This window comes from Cebidichthys violaceus, unplaced genomic scaffold (genome assembly GCF_023349555.1).
Source record: "Cebidichthys violaceus isolate CVI_PGR_0920_01 unplaced genomic scaffold, fCebVio1.0.p SCAF_19, whole genome shotgun sequence".
In the NCBI taxonomy this organism is placed as follows: domain Eukaryota; kingdom Metazoa; phylum Chordata; class Actinopteri; order Perciformes; family Stichaeidae; genus Cebidichthys; species Cebidichthys violaceus.
Genome location: NW_027176361.1, coordinates 1,796,866 through 1,799,886, shown reverse-complemented (window position 1 = coordinate 1,799,886; position 3,021 = coordinate 1,796,866). Strand labels below are relative to the sequence as shown.

General features: G+C 39.0%; 1 protein-coding gene across 1 annotated transcript; it reads right to left on the bottom strand.

The window, feature by feature from the left end:
* Positions 1-744: 744 nt before the first annotated feature.
* LOC137874461 (C-type isolectin Sp-CL4-like) lies at positions 745-2,570 on the bottom strand. The gene is made up of 6 exons (XM_068713145.1): positions 2,440-2,570; positions 2,113-2,231; positions 1,890-2,032; positions 1,602-1,733; positions 1,382-1,490; positions 745-921 (listed from the first exon to the last, which is right to left on the bottom strand). Exons 2-6 carry the CDS (start codon positions 2,183-2,185, stop codon positions 803-805), a joined length of 576 nt encoding a protein of 191 aa, XP_068569246.1. The 5' UTR covers positions 2,186-2,231; positions 2,440-2,570; the 3' UTR covers positions 745-802.
* Positions 2,571-3,021: the final 451 nt, after the last annotated feature.

Below are 3,021 nucleotides of genomic sequence, written 5' to 3'. Positions count from 1 at the left end.
TGCAGACAACACATGAAGAACAGTTTTTAACAATAAACACGGTCAGTATCCATGAAGTAAACTGACACACAGTCCTACCATGTTTCCGGTTTGATATGGATCAGGTGTGATGTTTGACACCTTGTGTAGAAACATACACTATAACTAACAGACAGGGTAACTTACAGTAAAGGAAAATACTTGTTGTTGGTGCTGAACTCAGTCTGATCGTTAATGTGTTAGTGTAGATGTTTAAGGTTCTGCTAATTTAACTTCTTTACACGATTGGGTAGTTTAAAATTACAGCATGAACACTGAACAAATCATCAATCTCAATAACAAATGTCATAATGACATTACAAAATATATAAAAAGTTTTTGGAGCACAGCGTTGGAGGATTCATCTTACTGGATTTCATAACATCAAAGAACTTCTCACATTCAAGTAGATTAGAGGTCTTCAAGCACAACATCTAAAGCTTTCGTTAAGTCGATATTTATTGGAATCTATTCATTGTTGGATTTGGTGTTTTCATGGGATTTATTGGTTGGTAGAGACATTTAGAAAATGATTAACGCTTTAAAGAGGTTAGTGAACACAGAATACTGACACCATGACGTCTGCTGCAGGACAGTTGTTTTACTGCAGTTATGTTAAAAAGAAATGAGTCTGGAAGAAGTTGAACAAGATTTCTACACTCATATTGCTGAACGTGAACAAATGAAACGAGACGCTGGAAATTGAATGCTGAAGCGTTTATTGCAGTAAAGTTAAGAGCTTGTGTTGGCAGGTTATCATGAACCAGAGTGGTCCACCTGCAAATCAGTTGATAGGCTGATTGGAAATGTGAAGGCAAACATCAGCTGGTGATGATGAAGCTCTCTTTTGACAGACAAAGTCCTTCTTCCCTGAGCAGCGGTTATCGTTCCAGCTTCCCCAGTCTGGAAAAGAAGAAAAGGTAGATTATATATTTACATTTCCTGCTTTGAGCAGACGGATCATGGACCTCATGCACGAATAATTTAGTCTAGTCTAGACAGTAAAGTATATAAATGCTCCGTAGAGCTGAAGGGAATTGTGGAATTAGGTAATAAATTCCTGTGGGTTCGTCACTATGAGCAACCTCTCTCATATACAGGTAGTCATGTGATCCTTCTTCATGTTAAAATATTCATGATTGCAGCTTTGAACTACAAATTCCTTCATAATAAATCGTGATAACCCTTAAGTCAAACAAGTTCTCTTCAATCTCTCGTGTGCAGATTAAGAACTACTCTGTTGGTGTGACTGGTTCTCAATGAGGCCCGATGTTCTTCAGATGCACTTTTGAATGATTCTGGTTTACAAACTTTTTTTTTTTCATATTCAAAAGTTACTTTTATATCATTTATTTTCCCTTACCAATAGCATTCATCTCGACGCAGCACTCTTTTCTGAGATGATTGTCTGGTTGATTAGGAAGCCATCTAGCGTAGTCGAATTTAGATCCATCAGTGTATTTGAACCCACCCTGAAGAACACAAAGGTGAGGATCAGTGATGACATGTGACACATTCTCCTCTATGTATCGTACATCAGGGTCTTTCCTCCCTCTGATCACAATGAGACGTTCACTGCTTACCCCTGATCTCTTGCCTCCGATCCAAAAAGGGTGACGATTCAAACCAGAGTTGAAGCTCAGACACATCACAAGAATATTCTCCTCCTCATTGTGTATCGACACCAGTTCAGCATTCACAGAGTGGCAGTAATCCTGAAATCAATAGAAATGTGAAAGAGTGTTTGTCTTCACCAGAACTTTATCAGAACATGTAAGAGATGATAAGGATAGATTTATCTTCCTTTTTTCTGATATCTGTGTGTGTGTGTGTGTGTGTGTGTGTGTGTGTGTGTGTGTGTGTTTCATCACCTCTGCCTCTTGGAAAGTTTTAGGAATCTCAAAGTATTTCATACAGCGATCCTTATCCAAGCGGATCCATTCATCATCCTCTTCCATACAACCACCACTACAACTGTCAAGAATTTGCTGCATGCAAATGTCTTCAACATCATCTGTGAAAAAACAAGTTCTTCAATGACCAAGTTTCTTGGGTTTTAGTTGGATAATGATTTGCTGATAGCATAGTACTTACTGGTGCTCCATGCTGTCATGGTGTTGATGGTGCCCACCAACAGCAGGACAGCAGTTACCACAGCTGGATGCATGACTCAGACCTCACTAACTCTCAGTGCTTCTCAGCTGGAATATGACCTGGAAATGTGACAGTTTGAATGTATAAATGACTGAATGTTTAAGGTGGTTTAAGAAAACATAATCACTGGATCATATTCCTGTAATTCAGCTCTTTAAGTATGAGGCAGTTTGTATGAGCCAATCAGACTTCAGTATTCACTGAATCACCTGAGAGATATATGTGTTGTTCTGATATCCTAAAACAAAGAGAGAAGAAGAAGCTCACCACAGATGTGTTCTGGTCCCTCGTTGCTCTTCTGTCTGACTGTCAGGTGGATCTTCCTCTCACTCTTATACTCAACACTCATGGCCTGTGGACATGTCAATGTTCTGCCAATGTCACCAAATGGATCATTTTCATATGATTCATTATCAGAACAAACAGTAATAAAGTATTCCATGTGACTGAGAGACAGACTCTTGTTTAAGGTGTTCAACTGAAACTCACTTCAGCTGAGTTGGGGTTCTGTTTCATCCCACAGTAAACTGTCACTAAGTGTGTTTTCAACAACAACTCTCTCTGATTTCACTGTTAGAATTTAAATAAAACTGATAAACACAATAAATAAGTAATGTAAATGCATTTGTATCATTTCTTCCACTCACAGCTCATTAAAGAAATCTATTGACTACACAGTTTGGGTCTGATCCAACTCCCTGACTCAGATGTGGCTCCGCAAACAGAACAAAAGTAGTGACCCCCTTTTATTTTCAGACTGTCCCAAACAGAGTCCGTCTCTCTCTGTGTGAGACGATGAGATCAGTACTGAGTTCAGTTCAGGTGAGTGACATCACCTCGGGCCTAGAA

Excerpts from the sequence above, each read along its gene's own strand:
- LOC137874461 (XM_068713145.1), bottom strand. The coding sequence starts at position 2,185 with ATGCATCCAGCTGTGGTAACTGCTGTCCTGCTGTTGGTGGGCACCATC. Across the intron at positions 2,033-2,112 it reads CATGACAGCATGGAGCACCA|ATGATGTTGAAGACATTTGC; the intron begins GTAAGTACTATG and ends GTTTTTTCACAG. Across the intron at positions 1,734-1,889 it reads AAACTTTCCAAGAGGCAGAG|GATTACTGCCACTCTGTGAA; the intron begins GTGATGAAACAC and ends TATTGATTTCAG.